Genomic DNA, 23,514 nt, shown 5'->3' on the forward strand with positions numbered 1-23,514 from the left:
ATGGCAAAGAACTGATCACATTGAAGGGCAAAAGGCCACGATCAGTACAGGCATAACAGGATAGTGAAGTTCAAAACAAACAGAAAAACCAGGCAGGATCCCAGAGTTTCAGAACAATCAGACTTGGGGTGAGAGTGGTGTCCACTTGTGAACTTTGAGGTGAGGAACTAGAGGCAGCTCAGAGAACAATAAAAATAATTAAAGGCTTGGGACAGAGGCTGTATTAAGAAAAGTTAAAAGAAGCTGGGGTTATTTGACCTTGAGAATAAAAGACCAAGGAGTTTAATGACAAGATTCAAGATCAGAGAAGAACATGTGCCAGGACAGCGAGTGGTCAGGACACCGAGGACCTAGTAGAGGGGAGAGGCTCAACTGGACCCTTGGGCAGGAAGAGGACACTACAGGGATCCAGGAAGGACAAGAGTGTGCCAAGACCTTCTTGGAAGGCAGAAATGTAATTTAGTTCAGGTCTCAGTTTTCATTGCCTCATAGTTTTTTCTCTGGTTACTCTCCTAATGCATTATTTGGGGTTTATATGAGAAACCTGGTTCCTGCTGTACGGCCTGTGGGATGCTGGATGTTAAAAAGGCTGTCATGTAAGCTGAAAATTAACTGGATCTGACCTACCAAAAAACAAAACAAAACAAAACAAAAGACCAAAAACACAAGCTCAGAGGAGACACTGAGGAGCATTTTGGGCCAGGGTTAGGGAAGAAGTACAGTAACTGCCACTGATTTCAGTCCGGTTGTTAGGAGGAAAAGAGTCACTTGGGTGGCTTGAGTCTTCTGTTGCTTTGTTAAGTACACCAATATGCCTCACAATGGTTATACAATGGTAGTACATACTGGACGGAGGGAAACAAGAGTTACAGAGCAACAGGACAGAGAATTCCTACTTTGTGACTAGGTGTAAGTGTGTCTGATCGTGTGCATTTTAAAAATAATTTGAGGCTTAGCCTACTAGCATAGAAAGCTAATTAAGTTACTTACCAGGATAGAGGAGAGAGAAACCAAGGAGGTTGGGAGTTACTACTTGAGTCGGCAGGAAAGGGAAGGTGAAAAACCTCATCTGGTGGCTTACTGAGCAGGCAGCTGAGCCCCACGGGTATAGATACCTGGGGAAGCTGTGAATTGTTGTTAAACCAAACTAAATGTATCTAAGCTAAGCACCAAGTCCCAGGAGCACTGGCTGTGTTCCAAGGAAATACTTATTAAACCACTGGTGAAGCTTCTCAAAGCTGAATGTATTGTGGCTGGATCAGCAATGGGAAAACGCACAAGCTGAATTACACCAAACCTTGGAAAAGATGTTGATTCAGGGATTTGGCTCTTCAAGAGACTGCTTTTTATAAGCATTAAAGTTTCCAAATTAATATCCTTTTACAATTAACTGGAGTGACTTGTGTTAGGAAACTGGCCAGGGACTCAAGGAGCTCATCTTCACTCTTACAATTCTATTAACAGTCATTGTGAATTGACTCCTCAGAGTTGTTAGGGTCACAGATCATCAAAGAGCCTCATCTTGTTGGTCTGGTTTTACTTCCCTTCAATCTGATGGATATTTGAGTGAGCCGATGATAAATACGACAGAGGTGGAGTAGGCTTCTAATTGATAGATAGATGAGGATGAGGGATCGTAATTGCAGCACCAAAGGGCTAGCATCCTAACGAGCTGCTAGATGCACATCTCTGTATTTGTGCAATAAAGTTCTTATTATACAAAGATTCTTTGAAATGATAAAGAAAATTGGCACCAATGAAGTTCCCAACTCTCATTCACTGTAAAAACAGGCCTGCAGAAGTACACAAGTGCCATACTGTCCATCACTGAAATTGCATCATCCCGTGACAGGAAAAACGCAGCGGGACCACTGTTAAAGCCACATGGAGTGACATGAGTAGATCCCAATGCTGTCAATTAATAAGAGGTGGCCAACACAGGTTTCAGGGTTCAGCTATGTTATAAAACTTTACAATCTATTAGATAGCTTCCCAGTGATTTGAAGAGAACAAATGATCGTGGAAACTAATTTCTATGTTTTCACTGAGTTAAGATGACCAGTATTTACCTACAGTGATCTTGAATTACTCCGATTAATCAGCGAGAAAGAGAGCTATGTATACAAACCTACATACGGTCCACCGGGCTTGATAACTTTTGTGCTTCGGTTGCGGGATTCCTCCTCTGCCTGGGTCATTCTTTCTCGTGTCATCTGATACGAGTCGTTTGTTGCACACACTGTAATTTTATCTTGTATAAACCCCAGGCAATTGAGCTGGGAGGCTCCAGAGCTGTCAAGTAAGACAGTGGCTTTGTTAGAGATGACTGTCATTTTGCACAATACAGGCAAGCAAAATGGTATGGGTACGATCCTAGAATCCTCATCCCCAAGAAGCTGGCAATTCTAAAACAACCAATATAATTTTTTAAATGTAAAGATTATTTAAAGCATTAAAATTTTTTATTTCACATCATTTTTTCCACATATTCTAAATAGAATATAGAATATAGAATATTCTATAGAATATAGAAATGATCTCTCTATAACCAAATCCATGAAACTGTTGAGTAAAATCTCTATTTAGAGTGGGTATGTACTTTTACCTACCCCTAGCAGTCAATTATTTTAAAGGCTCACCCCAGCCACTGACAGGAGAAATGAATAAAAGACCAGTTTTAGTGAAGCCACTGTATGCATGCTTCAGAACTGACTAGATCAGTGGACGGACTCTAGATTGAGAGGAAGGACCATACGAATGACAGTGGAGAGGCTGTTGAGGAGGCTGGTAGAGGATCTCAGGCAGGAAATGATGGCCAAACCAGAACCTGGCAGTGAGAAAGCAGGAGCTGACGGACTGTAGTGACAGTGAATAGGCAAACTGACATAATTGCATTGGTGCTTTGCCTCCTGGGGAGAGAAAGTGTGAGGATAAAGAGTAAACCCAGGCTACCAGCACACAGTGGTGCCATTTACGGGTCAGTGACCACAAAAACAGGCAGTTTAGGGACAAGGTTTAGAGAGAGAAAATAAAATGTTAGAGTGGCGACTTGGAAGGAATAAGAAACAAGGGTTCCCAGGAGAAACCAACTGTGCAGAACATTAATATTTTAGCCATGGGAAGAACAGAAGACCATATGAGACAGAAAAACCACAGAGCGGCAAGAGGGAAACCAGACAGGCACTGTGTCATGGAAGGTTCTGGAACAGAATGTTTCAGGCATCACAAAGTGGTGAACGCTGGGCAATTCTGGGAACAATTTTAGAATGCTGAGGAAATTGGATCTGGGGGCCAGGAGGACACAGCTCCCTTGGGGAACAACTTTAATGGCCTGGTAGGGGTTGAAGTCAGACTTTGGGGCAAGGAGTATGCTGTTTTTTTGTTTTTGTTTTAACCAGGCTAATGTGAGCATGATGGGATACTGAAAGAGGTGAAGGAGAGACAGAAAAAGCCTAACGGTGTGAGATGCAGTGACAGGAGTGGGAAGAAACGACTGCAGACAGAGAAGGTCTGATGGAAAGAAGCTTGCTTTGAAACATCTCTTTGAGAGCAGGCACTTGGCCTAGTGATTAAGACACCAGCTAAGATGCCTGAACTCCATACAGGAAAGTCTGGCTTCAAGTTCTGGCTCCTTTCCTTGAATTCCAATTTGCTGTCAATGCAGAGCCTGGGAGGTAGCAGTGACGGCTCAAGTAACTGAGTTTGTTCCACAACACTGGAAGGCTGAATTGAGTTCCTGGCTCTTGGCTTTAGCCTGGCCAACACCTGGCTTGCAGGTATTTAGGGAGTGAGTCAGCTCATGGGATCTCTCTCTCAGCTGTTTACTTGAGTGAGAACAAGCTGAATGTGATGCCAACCACAATGAAGTTGTGCTAATGCGTTCTGGAGGTTAGCAAGAAGATGTTCAGGCAGCAGCAAAATGGTTCCAAACAACAGGCCAGAAGATACTTCCTAGCATTCTTCACTTGTAGTCAATTAAGCTAGTCATATTTTTAATATTTTAAATATTCACCTTGTTCACTGTTTCCCAGTGGGGTCCAGATAACCCACAAGTTTGGTTTTTCAGGCTGAGAACTGAAAATTGGAATACTTTGTTTCACAGTGACAAATTTCAATTTATACACAGAGCACATCATTTTATAAAGCACCTTGGCTCATAGGGAAGAGATCTTAACACACTTGCTCCAATTTCTAGCAGCTGCTTCTTTCCTCTTATAACCCTGTGCACAGTTGTGTAAGTGGCCTGAAATCCTTTTTTAAAGCAAGAAAGACAGCATATTTATGATGGAAGGGTGAAAGCTTACTACTTCTGATCATATGACTAGTTTTAAATAAGGGATTAAAAACCTTAATAAAATTTCTAGGTGAGCACAGTTCAATTTGACCTCAAAATATCCTCACTTAACTAAAGGAAAAGCATCACAGGTGATGGGCCCATAGTTAGAAGTTAGTGTGATGGGTAAGAAGCACTGGACTGGGAACTGGAACTTGATTCTAATTTAGTTCAGCCTCTAACTAGTCAGCCTGATAACTGGAGGTAAGTACTCTGGAAAACAGAGGTACTGAGCTACACAATTTCCAAGAACTCTCACATGCAGGGATTATGCTGTCCCCCAGTGCTATCCAACAGAACCTTCCTTTCCACATCCTATATTTGCATTGTCCACTATGATAGCCACATGAGGCTACTGGGATCATAAAATGTGGTTAATGTGTGTGAACAATGGAATTCTAAATATTACTTGACTTTTAAAACAGTCACACATAACCAGTGGCTACTGTAGTTGACAGCACAGCAAATTCCATATAACCTATACACAGGCAAGAAGCAAGCATAGAAATTTAGGGTGGATTATTTCCCAAAAAATTAACATATGCTGAGGAGAAATGTCAGATTAAAGTAAGAAACAAAAACATATTTCGTTATCTTGAATGGGAGGGGAATCATCAAACTCTTTCTTTCAAACATGTGTCTTACTTTGTATCTGAATGAAACACACAGCTTTCTTTCCTCTTTCAAGCACACACCACAGGCACTTACGTAGTTTGTAGTGCTTTACAGATGAGAGAAGAGAGAGACTGGCCAGGTTACTGATGACACCTGAGAGTCCCTAACCTCTTTTGTCTCTATCCAGAGACAGAGAAAACCCCCCTCCGCAAAAGTTCATTATTAAACAGAAACAGCCAAAGCCAAGCAGAGAGCAAGGGCTGTCTTCTGCAGGGGATCTAAGTGCTTTCCTTTTCTCATTCAAGCAGGTGCAATGGCTGCTCAGTGAGGGTTATAATGTCCAGTTGCCAAGATACCACGGAACAGATTTTTAAAATTCTACCTTCAAACAAGGCTTGAAAAAGTAAGCAGGAAGAGGACATGCAGGTTATATTTTCTGTCTTTTCTCCATTTGAGTGAGACTTGGCTAGAAAAGTTATTTAGATGTAGTAACTAAAACCTTTTACAAGTAATAATTTAAAAAGTCTTTAATAAAAAGACAAGCTTTCTATGTTATCTTCAACTTTTTGCATCTTTCTGGCCCCTCAAGCGTATGAACCTTGAAGTTTTGTGACTGCATCCCAGTGACAAATGATGGTTCTAGCAAATGTAGGCTTATAATTCCTTCCCAACAGTACATGAGCTCTGCAAGTGAATTTAATACTTACACAATGACTACATACATTTTATTTCTTAATATTAAAAAAAACCTTCTTGGGTAAGAACTGTTTTCCCTTTGGCCCACTGTGCGAATCACTTACCTGGAGAAGGTTTGCTGGATGCAGTCAAAGCTGCCCTGAGGGTTGTCCTTGCCCACATTTGACACATAGAAGTTAAAGCTATGCACTTCGTTGAGGGGATCATTTTTGGGAATTTTGACAAGCTGAAAGGGAGGAAAGAAACACCTCAGATTATAAATTTGCATGGAGGATCTTATGGCTTGCCTACTAATTATTTAAGTCACAATTATTTTACAACCAAGCCTTCTTGATGAGCACCTTTACAGCATTTAAATGACCAAATGATTCAGGCAGTCTGACACGCATGCCTCTAACTCATCACATTCTTATTTCCATTATCTACCCTTAACTGTCAGTAATCACTTCTGCCCCGTAATTAGTTTGTAAGAGGAACTCTCTTCACTTCAAACCAGCAAATGATTACAGTTCTTATGGCAGATTATTAATAAATCTGTTAAAAAGCTCATCCTCCTCTGAATTCACCAAGTTTTCCCTTGCCTGACGGAAGCCCTGTTGAGTTGTATTTCTGAAGAGTCACCAGCAGCACAAGGTTAATGCCATAATTATATTCATAGGCAAGATGCAGCCTGGAGTTTGTCTTGCCCTGTGATTCCCTCATTCATCTTCATGTTTATACAACAGGGTCAGCAGCCTACAGGGATGAGTCTGCAGCCACTCCCAGGCTGGCCCCAGGCAGACATGCTTTCCGTGTTCTTTCTCGGGGTCTGTTTTCCCTACCAGATGGGAAGCTCCAGGAGCAGGGGACAGGCTACTGCAGATGGCCAAGGCCCTGCACATCTGGCTACTGGTAGAAACCTGTGTGAACAAAGCTCACCCGTCATTCACCTGTTCGGTCCTCCCTGCCCGCACCTGAAGCCTTTCTTCCTACATGTTACGTCATGATATATAAAGGATTTGTTGGTAAGAATATGAAACGGGATGCCTCACCCTCCAACCCCAAACACACAGGCTGAATACTTTGGTATACATGTGTATGTGCTGGGGGCAGGGAGGGGATAGATTTTCTCCTCTAAATCTGTTTCTTGCATTATTAGAGGATTAAGATCTAGAGATGACTGGCCACCAAGTATGTGTGTGAATACACGTGTGAGCACAAATATGTGGACCTCTGCCCTCACTCTGGCCTGAAGGGCATTTTGTTACATTTAACTCACCCAAAAAGGTCCACACACCTGAACCGACAGGTGGAAAGACTTGCAGCCGTCATTCCCACCCTCCAACCCTCTCGTGCTGATAGGACAGACGTGTGTGGTGGGGAGCACAATTTTTAAAAAATTGGATCACAACCAGAGTAGCAATCAGATGCAAAGTTTGTTTTAAAAAATATATATACACACCATAAACAGCCCAGGACATGCACTCCCTGGAGGGCTGAGAAGCTTCTGCTATACATGGGTTAGAGGGGTAGTTTTCACCAGGAGTGATTTTGTGCCCCAGGGGATAGTGGGCCTGGAAAGACACTCTTGGCATTCCATAGGAAGTACTATCAAACCCTCTCCCAGGACACAGGACAATCACCACAACAGAGAATTAAAACTGTTGGAAGGGCTAAGGTTGAGAAATTCTAAATTAGCAATGGAAGTGAGTCAGTTCCTAACAACAGAAGTTAGAACTCTGACTTCACTGTTTTCTGAAATTCAAAAAACTCAAAGGGAAAAATGGTTAAATTACAAGAAATAAATGTATCAAATTTATTTTAAATGAGTAATTTTGAATTATTTAAAATCCTTATTATAGTTTTCTAACTTCCAAAAAACTGAAGTCAGTAAGATAAGTATATTTGAACCATAATAGTATTCAGCCACAGAGAAAAAAATGAATGTTAAGTTCCTGTCCAACTAGGGCCCAGCATTGTAGTCTAGTGACTAAAGTCCTCGCCTTGCATGAGCGAGTGCTGGGTCATGTCCGGCAGCTCCACTTCCCCTCCACTTCCCTGCTTGTGACCTGGGAAAGCAGTGGAATACAGCCCAGCTCAGCTCCAGCCACTGCAGCCACTTAGGGAGTAAACCAGTGGACAGAAGATCTTTCTCTCTGTCTCCCCTTATCTTTGTAAATCTGCCTTTTCAATGAAAAAAAATCGTTTAAAAAAAAAAAAGTTTTGAAAAAGTTCCTATCCAACCAATAAGTTTCATAAAACCAACCATTACACAAAGTGCTTAATGGTGCGATTACAAAAATTTTTTTGGAACACCTTATCTGGACATTAATTTTTCTTGAAAAAGGAGCCTTCAAAGAGACAAAAGCTCATTAATAACAAACACAAAGTATGAACATATTCTAAGAGGTCTGTACTCCCATTAATTATGTGTGTGTGTGTGTGTGTGTGTTTAATTGATGTTTATTTTAGAGACAGATAGAAGCAGAGCCCATCACAGGTTCATTCCTCAAAAGTTCACAAGGACCAGGGCTGAACCAGGCTAAAGGGGAAAGTTGGGAACACCACCCAGGCTTCCCTTGCGTGTGGTAGGATCCAGTTACAAATGAGCCATCATTTGCCACCTGTCAGGATCTACACCAGCAAGATGGGGTTGGTATTAAACTTAGTTACCCTGATGTTGTATGCAGGTAGCTTTTAATCACTAGACCAAACAGCTAACCATCCCATCCCCCAATTAAGTTATAAACCTCAGTGGCAGTAACAATTAGAAAAAAAATTAGTATAGTTTTTCAGCTTAACAAAAAGTACAAGACTGATATTGTGGAGTAATGGATTACGCTGGTACCTGTGATGCCAGATGGCTATTTTGCTTTTTTTTTTTTTAAAGACTTCTTTATTTATGTATTTTTATTTGAAAGTCACAGAAAGAGATGGGAGTAGAGAGTGAGAGACAAAGAAAGAGAGAAATCTTCCAAGTGCTTGTTTATTCCCTAGATGCCCACACTGGTTGGGTGCTGGACAAGGCCAAAGCCAGGAGCTAGATGCTTCTTCCAGGTCCTCTACATGGGTGCAAGGACCTAAGGACTTGGGTCAACTTCTGCTGCTTTCCCAGGAGCAATCAGTAGGGAGTGGAGTAGCCAGGACTTGAAACAGTGCCCGTATGGGCTGCCTGCATTGCAGATGGCTTAATCTACTACACCAGAACACTGGCTCCTGGCTGCTGCTTTGGCTCCCTGCTAATGTTCCTATGAAAGCCAGGGAAAATGGCCTAAGTCCTTGTGCCCTTGCCACCACTGAGGGAGATCAGCTGGAGTTCTGACTCTTTGTTTCAACCTGTCCGCCTCCCCTGCATCCCACCACACCCCTGCCCCAACATTCAGGACACTTGGGGAATGAACGGTGGATGAAAGATCTCTGTCTCTCCTCTCTCTAGTCACTCTAACTTTCCAATAAACAAACGAATATTTTTTTAGAAAAAGGAACTGCTACCCTATCTGGATAGTGCTTTTAATCCTTACCATTCTTCTTTTTACAGAGGAGAGTACTTCAAGAAGTTTGTGCAAATGGAATTAAGTGCAAGTTTAGTTCAAAAAACCTTTTGAACTACAAGTATACATTTTTCATAACATAAATTTCCCATGAACTTTTTGAAGACTGCTTATATACATGACTTCATTTTCTTTTTTCCCCTTCAAAAGAAACCATGTCTTTTAATTCCATTTTCTATGAACTTTTTGAAGTTCCCTCCTGTAGCACACGGAGAGATAAGATTCTTGGGTTGCTAACTATTGCTGACAAACCACTAAAGTCCCCAGTTCCGTGGAAAGAAAGCAGTATGATAGCAGGACTTCCCAACAATCTCGCCTGCCCACTTGCCTCACCCTGTGGGTGTGTGGGGAGCAGTGGGTGCTGGGGGTGGAACAGACAGGCATCAAGGCCATCCGTGCTCGCCTGGGGACTCAAGGGTACGTGTGGGTGCGTATTAGGGTAGTTTTCCCCAGGAGAATAGTTGAGCTGGACATTGAAGAGAGAGAGGAAGAGAACCTGTCGTCAGGCTCCTCTGGGCTTCCCCACTGCCTTTGCTCTCTGGTTTTCACAGCAGTATCAATGCAGATGCCTTGGAATGCCCTAATCTCAGTCTTTTCAGGAGCGAGGTGTTGCCAGGAAATTTTTCTGTCTTGAAAATCTTAAAGTTCCAAATACAAGGCCTATCTATAGATTCAGTATATCCAGTTCCCTGAGGATGGTACAGATTAGATTGAGAGTATTTCCATCAGCAGCCAAAGTCAGGCATGAATGGGATGCATAAATGTGGCACTGCTTATATTTACAGCCAGTGAATCTGCACAATAGACTCACAGGCAAGAAAGCAGGGGGCTGCCTGGCAGGAGCAAAGGGTACATGGTCAGGAGGACAAGAGAGGGGAGAAGGCTTTAGAAAGAAACCGTGGGAATCTCAAAGAGCACAAGAGACTAAGGGAGAGGGGCCGGTCACAGCAGGGTGGGTCACTGTGTCGTCTGGAGCCATCCCTGAGTGGGACTTGGAGAGGAGCCTGTGCAAGTGTGTCACTCCTCTCTCTAATGTACACAATGGAGCACGTTCTATGGCCTGTCCACACAGGCCAAAATGGTGACAAAGCCCTTCCTTCTATAAAACTGGTCTTCAGATTTCTGGAAGGAAAGAAAGGTGAAGTGGGAGGTAACAGAAACACACTGATGTGCTGGTGGGTCTACGGTCAGCTTTTCAGCACCTGACTAACCGCTGTGGGAAACAAACTCAGAGCCCTGACTTATTGACAACCCTGGAATGGAATATTCTTTGGCAAAACAGGAACCTCTCAATTCTGATTACTTACAGGTGAGTGGTGGTATCTTTCTATTGAGGGGCTCAGGAATGCCTTGAAAATTTTAGTGAAGTGTTTTAAGAATGATATATTATTTTAAAAGTACTGAAAGGCTGAGTTCAACAGAATTTTCTTTTTAATTGAATGAGGGGAAGGCTATAAAAATATACCACCATGTCTGGGAAACTGGAAAAATAGATTTTAATTTCCATTTCCAAAATGAGAGACTGAAAATCAAAGGCTTGGGACCACAATCCACAGCCCTCCTCCCAAACTCCAGTCTGTCTTCGATAAAAAGCTATGAAGAAAACGTTTCAGGAAACTTTCAGACATTTGTAATTAACATAAACACTATATACCCAGATGTGTAAGTCAAAGCTTCTAATTATTCTGAGATACAGGCTCAGGCATGTGGCGATGGCATACTGTCTGAGAGGTCATTTCCACATCAAGTCACATGAGGATTGAGGGCGGAAGCACAAGGCTCACACGGAGGTAACTTGTGCACACGTGGAAGCTGAGGTCTGCTTAAAAGCCATGGGTGCTCTGCCCGTAGGCCTTTCCTGCCCTTATACGTTGTACTGCCTGCTGGACTGAGGTACCACTAGATCATAAAGGATGCCACCTAGGCTTTGCCCCATTTATTTAAATGTTTTGCTTTGTTGAGAGTATTGTAGATGGTTTAGATGGACAGAGCTGTTCTTTGACAGTGAGTCTACCAGCATTCATTCTCATACAACTTTGTGTGTTTAGGTCGGCGGGGAGACTCCATGTGAACCAGCAGTACTGTGCTTGTCTGTGACAATGCCTGTCCTCACCACGGAACAGGGGATGGGGGTTCAATATCACCCAGTTCAATTTCTTCATTTATATTAGAGACAAGAGACTCAGGGACTTGCCGGAGGTCATAGCGGGATTTACAGTTACCCCTTGCTCCACACTTGTCCACAATACTTCATACCTTGTATTACTTTCAGATTATGTTCATGGTCTTTCTCTCCTACTAGGATTTGTGCTCTGCAAGGGCAGAGGATGGCCGCTGAGTCCCCTGAGTATACAGCCAGCAACTCAAAAGATGTGAGCCACTAGCTAGTCATTCATTGCATATTTACTGAATGAATAAAAACGTTGACTAACATCTCAGCCAGGAACTAACACTGAAGCGTCTGCTTGCTTTCCACCAGCATTTCCAAACCATGCCCGAGAAGTTTCCTTATGGGAATAGGGAATTCTATCCTCAAATAAATCTAAGAAACACCAGGTTAAACAAAATTACTTTCTTTGCTGTAGGTCTTTTTATCCTGATTAAAAATTACTCAATTTTTGTGACCTCAGAAGTTATCTCCTTCATCGCTCTACTTTTGCAGGAGGCCAAGAGCCTATTTTTTGACTTGATACACTGTAGCTTAGACACAGATAAAGCTTGCTGTGAATATTTAAATGTTAGGGTTCTCTGGTGGTCAGTTCTGTGACTTCTGAACAATCAAAAAAGAAAAAGAAAAAGAAAAAGAAAAAGAAAAAAACACAGGTTAGCTAAAGAAATAGATTTGCATGTACTATTTAGGCCCCACAGGTTTTAGTGGCAAAATCATCTAGAATCAGAACAGAAAACAGAAATCAGAACAGAACAGAAAACAGAAACTTCAACCTGAAAGCCCCATAACCTATTTTTCAAACTAGAATTGCAGTTACATCTTTGGGTCCAAATTTATTAGTCTTAGATCAGCCCAGATGTGCAAGCTAGTATGGGGGGGTGGGTGTGGAGGGCCTGGAAGAGGAGGGCGTAGGCAGGTGCTACTGGCTGTAGGAAGAGTCAAGCATGAGAAAAAACGTAAAATGACTGACTTTTACGACTGGCCATCTAGGGCATGGAGTGAAGGTCCAACACAAGCTAGAAACATCCAAGATGTGTTTAAGGCACATCACTGAGCAGAGCAGTGCCAAATGCCAGTTTTACCATAGAGAGAACGATGTGCAATTGCCCAAAAATCCATGGAGCAATTACCATGAATAATTCAGGACAAGTTCATTTCCTTGCTTGTGTTCTTTCTCTTTAGCAAAGTGTGCAAGGAAGGAAAAAGAAAAGCAGGATAACTTCCCCCCACCACTATTCCTCATATAGCTCCCCTGGATCCAACACTGCAGCTTCTTTCAACAGTTACGGATTACAGAGCACCCCAATATTTCCTATTTTTGTCATTTCTGTACGACAGTCTTTTCAGAATTTAACTCCTCAGAATTGCAGCCTCATCCCTAATAATGCTTTTACATTTATGAGTATTTTGGAAAAAAAAATCACTACTGGAAGCAATATAATCTGTAGAAGTAAAATATTGTTTCTTTACAAAAATTCAATGCATCAAGTTGGTATATAACAGAAGCTGAAAAATTCCCTTCAAAAGCATTTGGTTTTCTTAACTCTAAGTGGAATACTGCCAAGGCAGAATTGGATGTTGATTTATTCCACAAATATTAACTGAGCACTGCCAGGCTAGGCACTGTTTAGGTTTATGTGACACATAAAAGAAGTCCATGGACAAAGATCCTGCATACAGGGAGGGTTTGAGGAGGGGTGGGGGGAATCCCAGTGCCTATAAAACTGTGTCACATAATGCAATGTAATAATAATAAAAAAAGATCCTGCATACAGGAATAGGAATCCAGGTATAAGATGGTGATAGCTAAGACCAGGAGAGAGCTGAAGCATGAGCAGATTCAAGACATACTCTGCAGGCACAGGCATGAGTCCTAGACACACTGAACATGGAATGCAAGGGAGCAATCAAGGATGTCTCCAAGATGCTCCTCTTGCAGGGATGGGGATTGAGAGTATATATGCATACACATCCAGATATATACAGAGACACTAATAGTTAATACCTTCATACACTGGCTCCATAAACCAGCTAAGTATACTTCTTAAACACAATTGACCAATGCTGGTTTCAATGGCTAAAAAGGGGCTTCAAAATGAGTTTTGTTATGACTCATTTTGTACTTTCATGGCTAAAAGTTGCTGAGAAGAAACCAGGTGGCTGCACATAAGCTGGTTGGTAGCTGGGTATTTCTAGGAAAAAAGGTGTGGGGGCAAGGTCATTGGCAGCAAGAAGCAGATATGAGATTGTATATATATAAAAAAGACAAATGGACTACAAAGCAGGGGAGAACAGAAACCCTGTGATTAAGCATGCATAGAAAATTGAGCCAAATGCCAAAGCAGCTGTTGGGAAAAAAAAGAGAGCCCTTGAGAACATTTAACCGATTTGTTCAAAATGTACTTATGGCTAGGCTAAGCCACAAGTTGTTCGACAGCAAAAGCTAAAGTCCTCAGTGAATTCAGTAATTCGTATTATAAAGCTGTACTGCATTTTTCTTTCACTAACTAGTCACTTCCAAAAAATACATATGGGTTTATTCTAGAGGATCAGTTCTGGCGTCAAGATGAATTAAACAGTCACCCCTCAATTTTCTCACGTTTTCTCACGTTATCTCTCAGTCAGGAAACTACTACTTGCTTAGTTACCAAGGTCGCTGGCTCCCCGGGGAGTGAACCCTGACCTTGCTTATACCACTGTAGATCCGTCAACATCCAGCAAGCCCTACTTACTATGTCCTTTGATCGTGACTGGTTTTCTCTTCTAATGTCTTTTTCTAATATGATGTTCTCATCTCCGTCTCACCCCTTACTCAAATTTTGTCTTTCGACTTTCATTCCTTGTCCCTTTTCCATCCCATTCTTAAAAGATTTTATTTTTATAAAAATTATTCCCATGGAACATCAAACTACCCATGGTGTCTCTTGCATCATTTACTTTGTCATGGCTCCCTGTGACAGTAGGCCTAAAGATACTGCGCAGGACATGCCAAGTGCCCTCCTTACACACAAGCACTCTGACCCCCGGGCCAGTACAAGTGGGCCTCAGTGTCCACCCTGTAGCTCGTGTTAGTAGCGGCAGTACACCGGCCCTGTCTTGGTCTGTGGAAATGGATCCTATATAGCTGAATCTGGGGTTCTTCTCTTCCTTAGGGCACTGACTGACTGGGTTTGGAGGCTTGTTTTGAGGTCCCTCATCTTAAAGTGCTCACATCTACTGATGCCCTCACAACGCTGTGTGCCAAGGACATGTTGGTTCTTCTGTCATCAGACTGATTTTTTGGCAGGCAAGGACCACAATAAGGACTTTCTCAATGTTAATCACTCATTTACATACCACACTGAGAGGCAGAGAGGCAGCAATGTACATTAGCCAGAAAGCAGAGTGATCATCTGTTGGTGCAGTCCCTAAATGCTTGTGTGGTCATGGCTGAGCCACGCTAAAGCTTAGAAGGCAGACACTCAATCTGGATTTTCCATCCATGGAGGCATTGTCATTGCATCTCAGGGTGTGCATTACCAGAAAGCTAAACTCAGAAACTAGAGCTGGTGTGCAGCCCAGCACTCAACATGGGACAGGAGGGCATTCTAAACCCAGGCTAAAGGCCTGTTCCTTGTATATGTATAAGGGACACACAAGATTAATTCAAGTATTTTGGAAAATGACTTAGAAGTTATATTGGTGTACAACATTTTTTTAACTTTATGCTTTTTCTTGTTGTTGTTTAGTATTATGCTTTCCATCAGTTCTACAAAGTTATCTCTGATTTGGACCAGAGTAGAGCAGATACCTAGGGTATATGTTGGATTTATCTGGAAATTTGCAATAAAATTCAGGCAAAAGGTAGCTTACAACTTAATCTATAAAGGAGCAGAAATGCACTTGATGAAGAGCATGGAAAAGCAGCACTGCGAGAGCAGGTAGAGGTGAGTCCAACAGAGGAGGGATCAGAGAGGAACGACACAGCTGCCTACTGTTTGACAAAAATGTGAGGATGAGAAAGCAAGTTCCTGATCTCTCGGATGCTGAGTTTAGCCCCCAAGGCTAGACCAAGCGGCTGCCTAGGTTTTTGGGACTCAAGTCCATATTACATATTTTTCTTTTTAAAAGGTACCTCCATGCTTATTAAAATGCTCACAGACTATTCTGGCCTCACCCATCTCCATTTGAAAATACAACTCAATATCTTTCAAATCACTGGACACTTTTAAAAAAAATACAGAGGTCACACTGAATAAATCAAAACTCTGTAATTCTCTGGGCCAGCAAGGAAGCACAATTTTGTTTGAACACATGGGTTGTTTTTCAGAAATAAAGCCCAAACCTGAATTCTACAATGGAAAAACACCTTCTAAGGGAGTGCAGCTTTCCGTACACTGCCAATTTGGTCTCTTGCTTCCTCCCCTGGAGTCTGGAGGGCAGTTCTTTTTCGCTCAGTGCCAGGAAGAACCGCTGGCAAGTGTGGGTGGGCCTGGGATTCGTGGCTGGCAGGCAGTGGTGCGTCATCAAGATCAACAGACACTGCAAAGAGTGGCCCTAGATCTTTCATGGATTCAACCCAACCCAATCCATGTCACCATGAAAACGTGTAGGTTTATTAACATAAACAATAGTCAAGTCTGACAAATATTTCCACTTAGAAGTACATCTAGCTCTTAATTCTATTTTTCAACTTCAACTGCTTTCAAGTCTTTTGTTTTTGTTTTATTATTATTATTTTTAAGGCTACACAGGATGTTTCTATTTAAAATAAATTTTACAGGGAAGACCATCACATAGTACAGACAAAGTGAGAGCCACTCTGGATAAGGAGTTGGAGGGGGAGGGCCTGGGATTGCTGAGACAACCACTGTGGTGATATCACAGAATACCCTAGGGACCAAAGGCACAAAGCTGCAGTTTACACCAACAAGACACCCACTATTTGGGAGATATTATTGCATTACTTTATGAGAGTATGTGCACGCAAAAAAATGCACATTCATGTGCATGTAGATGAGAAAGAATGAGCACTGTTTGAAGAACACCAAGACAGGAAGTGTGGGCTGCATCTCCTGGTTTTGAAAAGACTTTCTTCACAACTGGAATCCTGTAGAGTTTCCAGTTCTGGGTGGGGTCTCCTGTAGTTTGAGAAGAATGAGAACCTGTCTTTTACACACAGAAGGAAAGGGAGCAACCCAGACAGATGGCATCAGGCCGGCTAGATGGTGGCTCCTGAAGCAGACTGTTCAGGTTCTCACTCTAGCTCTAGGACCTACCACCTGTGTTACTTCAGATGAGTCACTAACTTGAGTAGTCCAGTTTCCTCTGCAATGAAATATAGCTCATGACAACCCTTGATTCCTACAACTACTGAGATAATTAGAGATAACCTATCTAGAGCACTGGGCACAGTCCCTGGCACATGTTATGTGCCAAAACATCTGGTGTCGTGATATAAGGAAAATATATTGTGGACTTCCCAGCTGGCTTGGACTTGTATAATTCAAGTACACACATGACTTCCTTAGCATGAAATGTTTTACTTGTAAAGTAATTTTCAAAGACGAGTAATGGTGGATAGTGGACTACATTTAATCTAAAATCGTAGTGTTTACAAAAGGGCTTGTAAGCCTTCTAGGTCAAAGCTTAAGTGTTAGTATAAATGAAGCCAGGGAAGCTGTCTGTGCAAAAACAACCCAAACAATCAAATGGACCAGCAATATTCCTAATTGCCTCAAATTCAAAATCCAGAGAGATAAGACCTAAGAATGGATCTACCACAACAGGTATCCACGGAAGGCTGAACACCTGCAGATGTTGCTGCAACTCTGGGAGGGGAGCAAACACTGCTTCCCTAGTGCCCTCCTCATAAAAAAACAGGCCGCCTGCAGCGCCCCAGAGAGCCCTGCCTACTGCTACAGCACAACAGAGAAGCGAGGAAAATAGAATTAAGGGTTCTCGTGGGGACTGTGGCTTTGACGTTAACGCGTTCATTCTTCAGAAATATATCTTAAAATTGGTTTTCTTTCTTTTTTTTTACTTGTAGAGAAGCTTGTTGCATTTTAATTATTATAGATCCTTTTCTAATCTTCTACTGATAATACATTCCTGATGTTTAGTCCATTCTATTTTTAGTTTCCATTAGTTAAGTTCATTTGTTGATTTCCTTCAAGTGCATAAAGGAAGTAAAACTGTTGTGATTTCACAGTTATTGATATGCATGGTGCACGAAGAGCTAATTTAGGGACCACAGTTTTCTCATTTCTAGAGATTTTAGCATGTCTGATGCAAATAGGAAGGCCTATAAAATTGCTTAGACAAACTATTTCTGAAAAGAAACACAGGACTGAAAAGATTTAGAGATCACATGGCTAGGCTACTGAGAAAGCTAGGACATTTATACTTTCATATAGTAAAACAGACATAAAAAAGGGTGGGAGAGGGATTTTATATAAACCAATTAAGGCAATTACTTTATTGGATAATTCATATCATGAAGATTTTGCCTTTTTATCTCCTCGAAAGCTATTCTATTTGCTAGAAGGTAGCACCATATACCACAAAGTTCCTTTAGAACAATGTAACTATTTGGAGTAATAAACTATTTTGTTCCCTTGGCAATAACCACTGTATTGTCACATTAAAAAAAGAGGTCTACACGACTGGGTTTCATAAAAAGCTTTGTTATATGCTTTCAAATACAAACATCAAAAGATGAGGATGAAAACTCAAGAATACTAAATTATGAGGACTACAAAACATGTCACAGAGAAATGTCAAAATAGCAAAACACAACCAGAACAACAATGCAAGAGAAGGAAGCAAACGGCATGTGAATAACAGAGGTCAAATGATCCCTGTTGTAGAAGACACTGTTGAAAAACTTGAGACTGTCCCAAGGAAAACTGTTACAGCTGAATGGAGGTAAGATTAAAAAATAAGTCACTACATTCAAACAGTAGATTTTAAGTAAAAATGTTTTCTGAGGGGGTAAATGAAAGAAAGGGAAAGAGAGAAACATGGATCTGCCACCATCTTGCAATGGCATGGGACTGGGCCATACTGAAGCCAGGAGACCAGGGCTCAAGCCAGGTGTCCCAGACGTGTGTCAGGAGCCCAACTATTTGCATCATTACTGCTGTCTCCTTGGCTGTGCCTTAGCACGAAGCTGCACTCAGGAGGCAGAATCAGGTATCGAACCCAGGGACTGTGACATGGGTCTCTTAACTAGGCTACCCACCCATCGCAGCAGCTTCTTATGACATACCACCTCCTACATCAGAATATCTGAATTCAATTCCCAGCTCTGCCTCCTGACTTCAGCTTTCTGATAATGCAGACTTTGAGAGGCAATGGTGATGGTTCCAATGGGGTTCCTGTTATCCTCAGCGTAGATCTGGATTGTGTCTCTAGCTCCTGGCTCCAGTCCCAGCGTAGCCACAACTTTTGCAGACATGAGGATAGTGAAGCAGCAAGTGGGAGCACTCTTGTTTGTCTCGTGCTTCTCCAATAAATAAGTAAGCATAACTAGGAAAAAACCTGTCTTTTCATTCTATTGGAAGAAACAGGACTAATAAAACTCAAAATCACTCCTTTTGGCCATTTTAGAAGGAGACAGTAAAGCACTTGGTGATGCTCTAGGATGCCTTTGAAAACAGCGCATGACTTTACTGTCCCAGATGTCGTCAAGCAGATCACACTGTCAAACCACGTTTAAACATTTAAACAGTGCATGATTAATCTTGAAATTCAAACAAACACGTGCTCATTATTGGTCTGGGAAAATACCTTACTGGCAGACACTTTCAAACAGGTGTGAACATAGAAAAACAACAGCAACTTTCAGGGGTGGGATGGGCAATGTGGGGCCAGTTATTGGAAGCCTTACAAGTATTCATACCTTCTGACCTAGTAACCCACATTTAGGAATCTATCCCAGGGAAACAACTGGGGATGGAAATGGAGGCTTATGCAGAGGATGCTCACAAGGATACTGCTACTGTTACAGAAACCATATTATAAGAGAACGGCCAAAGTCACAGTGCATCTATCAAATAAAATGTTAGACATCTATGTATTTACAAATGGCTTACTATTTTAATGACATCTGGAAGATGTTTATGACACAAACAGAAAAAAAAAACTAGAATAAAATAAAAGCAAATACACTGTGACTAAAAAGCTTAAAGTGTTTATGCATGACAAAAGAAGTCTGACAAAACTGGCTTTCACTGTGGCACTTATTATTTATCCTTATTTTGCTTTTTATTCAGAGAAATAACAAAGGCTGCATACAAAATCTTCATTAAGCTTCAGCTCATCATAACACTTGCCCTTCATTATTCAATCACTTTAAATATTTTTGAAAAAATGTTAGATATTTTTTGACAGGATCAGAAATTATGGAACACAAGACTTAAATTAATTGTGGATTCCTAATTATCCATTCTTCAAACTCTCTAAGGGACAAACAGCATCTTACTTAACAAAACACCAAGTGTCCTTACCACAAAGTGTTCCTTTATAGGCAAACACAAAACTTTCAGATAGCTGTGGCAATACAGGTTAGTATCATCTTCCTGCTTGGTGGAAATGGAATACCCTCAACTGCCTTCCTTCCTCATCTGTGGGGCACCCACATAACTGGACTAAGAGAACTCTAAAGGGCACTCCACTGGATTGAAGAGAAGGAGGAACGCCCCAGGATCGACTAATGTTGATAGAAACTCAGTTATCTGTAAGATAACTTATGGAATGATTACTAAGTGCTCTAAGGTATTTAAAAGTATTTTATAAAAGACTGCCCCTTTCCTGTGCCTGTTTCCATATCTACTCTGTGCTGCTGTGGACCCAATTTAGTTCTCTTAAGTCTGTCTTCTACTGAATTCTGAGTTTAACTATAGTAGGCCCACTAAGAACCTCATCTTTTTTAAGAGATTTATTTGGAAAGCAAAGTTACAGAGGATACATACACACTTACATGTGGAGGGGGTGTGGGCCAGGGAGAGAATCTTTTTTAAAATTTAACGAAGTGCTACTTTCAAGACTGGCTTTTCTCCAGGACACTTCCCACTAGTGCTGTTCCAAAGTGAGAATGTGAACACAGAAAGGCAGAAGGCCTCTCCACCCATACACCTGATAACACCAGCACCTCACCCGTGCCTTCTGTCCACTGGGGAGAAACTCTCTCTCTCACACACACACACACACACTCACACACACAGACACACACACTCACACACGCACACACACGAGATAACTTGCTTTCTCCCCTGATAGATGACAAAGCAAGTCCGTCAAGCAGTTGACCAGCAAGATATTGGGCTGGTGTCTAGCTACAGATAACTTCTGAGACCTGCCTTCTCTATCCTCCTTGTCAACTTTTTAAAAAACTCATTTTAAAGGCAGATTAATAGAAAGAAAAGAGAAAGATCCTCCACCTGCCTCAAATGCCTGCAACTGTTGGGGATGGGCCAGGCCATCTGGATCCCCCAGGTGGTAGCAGAGATCCACGCACTTGCCATCGTATGCTGCCTTCCAGGGGCTTTAGCAGAGAGCTGGTAGAAAGTGGAGCAGCTGGGATCTGACCAGCCTTCAATGGGATGGCAGTGTCTCAACTGGTGAATTACTCTGCTATACCACAACTATCTCCTTAGTTTTCAAACCTTTAATATTCAGTTTTTCTCCTAAACTTTTGTCATATAATTAAAAATTGGCATGTCCAAACATTTCTTTTATAATTATAGAAAAATTCAGAGATTTAAGACAACAAAGGTATTTTGGGCTTCTACTGAAACACATTTTGGTGTTTCTCATTCAAACCAAGAAGACGGTACATACAAGTTAATGATAACAAGAACCAACTCCACGTCATATTTGCTTCTGCAAAATAAAAACAGCTTGATACTTAAGAAACTTGACTATAATACGCCCCTATAAATTCACCTTTCTAGAACTAGGACATCAGCAACAACATTTTTTTCTTCCCGCCTGCTGCTCCTTCCCTCTCTGTCTGCCTTTCCCTACTCAGCCAGCCACTGCTTTCTGAGCTTCCATTCTGTTTTGAATGGCCACACCATGGACACAAGCCTACACAATACATTGTTTGATTTTGCCTGTGATTAAAAAAAATGGGGTCACACCACAGGTGGTCTTCTGCTTGTGTGGGGTTTTGTCTGGCATGTTGCCTGGGGCTGTGTCCCCACTCTTCACTGGTACACCTCCCAGAGAATGAAAATTCAAGCTCATCTGTCAGCAGGCCACTGTATTTAATCAGGTGACTAAAATCTGGCAAGAGGAGCTGTAAATGCCCTGTTAGTAATTAAAAGTAACAACACTTGTTAATTTAAGTATATCCATGTGCAACTCAGTATTCCGAGCAGCTGGAAAAACCCATTAAAGAGCTTTACACCAGAATTCCATCTGCAAATACAGCTCTTTCTTGTCACTTCTGAACTTTTACGTGTCACCAAAGCCTGTGAATATGTACTCTGGTATTGCTAGCAGATTTTGAATAGTGATTTAACCACTAACTTTTGGAAATACATAGGAATTCCTTTTTCTCCTTCCTTTTCACACAAAGGTAACAATGAAGTCAAGGAAGCTTAGGCAGAAATCATGTTGAACCAGCCACAGGACTCTCTGGCTCCAGATTAGTCAACAGAAAATCATCTTTGGGCCTGGCACGATAACTTAGCAGCTAAAGTCCTCACCTTGAACGGGCCAGGATCCCATATGGGTGCCAGTTCTAATCCTGGTGGTCCTGCTTCCTATCTAGCTCCCTGCCTGTGGCATGGGAAAGCAGTCAAGGATGGCCCAAAGACTTGGACCCTGCATCTGCTATGGGCTCCTGGCTTCGAATTGGTTCAGTTCTGGCTGTTGCGGCCACTCGGAGAGTGGATCATCAGACGGAAGATCTTCCTCTCTGTCTCTACTCCTCTCTGTATATATCTGCCTTTCCAATAAAAATAAATCAATCTTTAAAAGAAACAAAGAAAATCATCTTCACTATTTTAAACCACAAATGGTAGCCTATTGGAAGGTGATGACTTTGATTCTGTGGATTGTGACCAGGATTGTTGTTAATGAAAACAATGAATAGAATTCAAAGATGGTATAAAAATGTCTCCTCTCTCTAAATTTGCTAGTTTTGCCTGACATATTAAACTAATAAAAAGCAAGCTAGTCAAAGGTGAAGCCAGGAAAGAAATTTGGGCACGATTTTATTACAGCAAACAGGAACTCGAAACCATCCTATTGTGTGTTTGACAGATCTAAGGTGGCAGCAACTGTGAGGTCCTTCTGCGAGGCCTCTGACTATTCAGAGAAACCGAGCATTGACACACTGTGGTGCTAGGATGCCAGCGTAGAGATGCACTCCAAGTGCAGAGGCATTCAGTGTTAAAAAAGAAAACACACACACACCCCACATGGGATGTTGGTTTCTGTGTGTGTTATCCTTTGTTAGAAATAACACCCGAGGCTTAGACATCTGACGTTTGTTTTTTTCTGCTTCAAAATTTAACATCCATTCCTTTTAGTAAGGCTTTTATAAGGTCACCTTGTGGGCCCAAAATAGGGCCACATAGATTGTAAGAGATCAGCAGATATTTAAATAATGTTCATGTGCCAAATTTAAGGGATTGCTTAGTCACATGAGCCAAAAAGTATCACTGGATAACAAAAGATTATTCCCACACTTCCATAAGTGACTTTGCTACTGAAGTGACATTGTTCACAACAGAGATTCCTTAATTTCACAACTTCCAGTTTTTGGTGGAAGCTGAAAAAGCAGCACAAACAGTGGTGGATTTTACAGTTACTATCAGGACTAAGAGCAATCATTTCAAGGCTGTGTTTACCTTTGTCTGCACAGCGTCTTCCCTGGTGCCTGGCACACAACACGTACTCACACATGCTTACACTGTGAAAACACTAAGTTTAACTAACTGCTAAGAATGCAATTCACATTTCAGCCACAGTTCCAGTTGCCAGTTTCCAGAATGAGGCAGTTTGGGGAAGCAGAAAGCAGGGCGAGCATCTGCTTTCACGCTCATGTTCTGGGAGGCTTATCGTGTTGTTGCCCCACATGAGAGCCCGTGGAAGGCTGTGGTCAGCAAGCATTTTCAGATGGCTTCCTCAGGCACCATAAAACACAGTCACCTTCCCAGGCTTGGTGGTATGGCGGG

At 41.8% G+C, this 23,514-nt stretch overlaps 1 protein-coding gene across 1 annotated transcript in view; it reads right to left on the minus strand.

The window, feature by feature from the left end:
* The window catches only part of ELL2 (elongation factor for RNA polymerase II 2), a 62,588-nt gene that overhangs the window by 18,212 nt on the left and 20,862 nt on the right, over positions 1–23,514 (minus strand). Inside the window, exons 3-4 of the mRNA XM_040986071.1 lie at positions 5,749–5,870; positions 2,129–2,292 (exon numbers count right to left, since the gene is read on the minus strand). Of these exons, the coding sequence (XP_040842005.1) occupies positions 2,129–2,292; positions 5,749–5,870 (286 nt within the window). The remainder of the gene's footprint in view (positions 1–2,128; positions 2,293–5,748; positions 5,871–23,514) is intronic.

The sequence above is a fragment of the Ochotona curzoniae genome, unplaced genomic scaffold, assembly GCF_017591425.1.
Source record: "Ochotona curzoniae isolate NIBS_2020 unplaced genomic scaffold, NIBS_Ocur_1.0 contig_4501, whole genome shotgun sequence".
Taxonomy (NCBI): Eukaryota; Metazoa; Chordata; class Mammalia; order Lagomorpha; family Ochotonidae; genus Ochotona; species Ochotona curzoniae.